Raw genomic sequence first — 2,024 nt, 5'->3', positions numbered from 1 at the left:
TGCAGGAGGTGAAGGGATGAGGTTGTGGGGTGCAGGGGGTGAGGGGATGGGGTGCAGGGGGTGAAAGGATGAGGTTATGGGGTGCAGGGGGTGCAGGGTGTATGGGGATGTGGTTATGGGGTGCAGGAGGTGAGGTGATGGGGTGCAGGGGGTGCATGATGGGTTATGGGGTGCTGGGGGTGAAGGGATGGGGCGCAGGCAGAGGGGACACGGCTATGGGGCGCATGGGGAGGGGACACAGCTATGGGGCGCAGGGTGTGGGGTGCCGGGCCCGTGGGGGGCTCTGCCATGGGCACCGTGCTCCAGCTCGGAGACGGGAGGTGACACGTCCCCACTGCGCTGTCCTGTCCCCGGTGTCCCCTGTCCCTCCATGCCCCCGTGTCCCCATCGCCTTGTGTCCCCCCCATGCCCGTATCCCCCCCCGTGTCCCTGTCCCCATGTCCCATGCTGATTGTCATGTCCCTGTCCCATGTCCCCATGTCCATGCCATGCCTCTGTGCCCGTGTCCCCATGCTGATGCCATGTCCCTGTGTCTCCACGTTCCCATGCCATGTCCCTGTCCCTGCACCCATCCCATGTCCCCGTCCCCGTGTCCCCGTGTCCCTGCACCCATGCCATGTCCCTGGCCCCATGTCCCCGTGTCCCTGCACCCACGCCATGTCCCTGTCCCCGTGTCCCCGTGTCCCTGCACCCACGCCATGTCCCCGTCCCCATGTCCCCGTGTCCCTGCACCCANTGTCCCCGTGTCCCTGCACCCACGCCATGTCCCCGTCCCCATGTCCCCGTGTCCCTGCACCCACGCCATGTCCCCGTGTCCCCGCGTCCCCGCCGTGTCGCCGTCCCCGGGCCCCCGCAGACACCTTCGCCAGCAAGGTGGCCGCGCTGCAGGACCAGTGCGCGGACGCCTCCATCGGCAACGTGACGGGCTCCAACGCCGTCAACGTCTTCCTGGGGCTCGGCGTCGCCTGGTCCGTGGCCGCCATTTACTGGGCGGCGCAGGGCCGGGACTTCGAGGTGCAGACGGGCACCCTGGCCTTCTCCGTCACCCTCTTCACCATCTTCGCCTTCGTCTGCATCAGCGTGCTCATGTACCGCCGGCGGCCCCACATCGGCGGCGAGCTGGGGGGGCCGCGCACCGCCAAGCTCCTCACCGCCGCCCTCTTCCTCGGCCTCTGGCTCCTCTACATCCTCTTCGCCAGCCTCGAAGCCTACTGCCACATCAAGGGCTTCTGAGCGGCGCCGACGGGGACGGGGATGGGGACAGAGGCCCCCCCCCCCCCCCGTGCCGTCCCCATGGGGCAGGGGGTGGGGGGCAGAAGAAGGGGCCGGGGTCCTGCCAAGGGGCTGCAGCCCTGTGCAGGGTGTGTGGGGGGTCCTCATGTCCCCGTTGGGTCCTCCTGGTGTCCCCATGTCCCCACGGGGTGCCCGTGTGCCCTCAGCATCCTCCTGGTGTCTCCACATCCCCACGTGCCCATGGAGGTCTTCCTGGTGTCTCCATGTCCCCATGTGCCCTAAGGGGTCCTTCTGGTGTCCCCATGTCCACTCGAGGACCCCCTGGGTGGCTGCATCCATGCAGGGGTCCTGATGTCCCCATAAGGTGCCCACGTGTCCTAGGGGGGGGTCCTCCTGGTGTCCTTGTGTCCCCATAGGGTCCCCACGTCTCCTCGAGGACCTCCCAGGGGGATGGGTCCCTGCAGGGCCTCCACGTGCCCTCAGGGTCTTCTTGGTGTCCACACGTCCCCATAGGGTCCCCGTCTCCTCAGGGTCCCAATGTCCCCTTGGGGACCTCCTGGGGGGCTGTGTCCCTACGGGATCCCCACCCCCACCCCATGCCCTTGGGGGTCCTCTTGGTGTCCCCATAGGGTCCCCGGCGTCCCCTTGGGGTTCTCCCTAGTGAGTGTGCGAGCACACGCTGCACCGCGCAATTGCGTCTGCACCCTTCCATTGCACGCCCAGGGACACACGGGTGTGCAAGCGCACGCTGCACCGTGCAGTCGTGTCTGCACCCTTCCATTGCACGCCCA

The 2,024-nt window shown here is 68.0% G+C and overlaps 1 protein-coding gene across 1 annotated transcript in view; it reads left to right on the top strand.

Moving 5' to 3' along the window:
- The window catches only part of SLC8A2 (solute carrier family 8 member A2), a 10,470-nt gene extending 9,237 nt beyond the window's left edge, over positions 1-1,233 (top strand). The window contains exon 5 of the mRNA XM_026069819.1: positions 857-1,233. Coding sequence (XP_025925604.1) covers positions 857-1,233 — 377 coding nt within the window. The remainder of the gene's footprint in view (positions 1-856) is intronic.
- The last annotated feature ends 791 nt before the right edge of the window (positions 1,234-2,024 follow it).

The sequence above is a fragment of the Apteryx rowi genome, unplaced genomic scaffold (assembly GCF_003343035.1).
Source record: "Apteryx rowi isolate R43461 unplaced genomic scaffold, aptRow1 scaffold_1061, whole genome shotgun sequence".
NCBI lineage: Eukaryota > Metazoa > Chordata > Aves > Apterygiformes > Apterygidae > Apteryx > Apteryx rowi.
The sequence above is the reverse complement of the archived record's forward strand: the minus strand, read 5'-3'. Positions and strand labels throughout refer to the sequence as shown.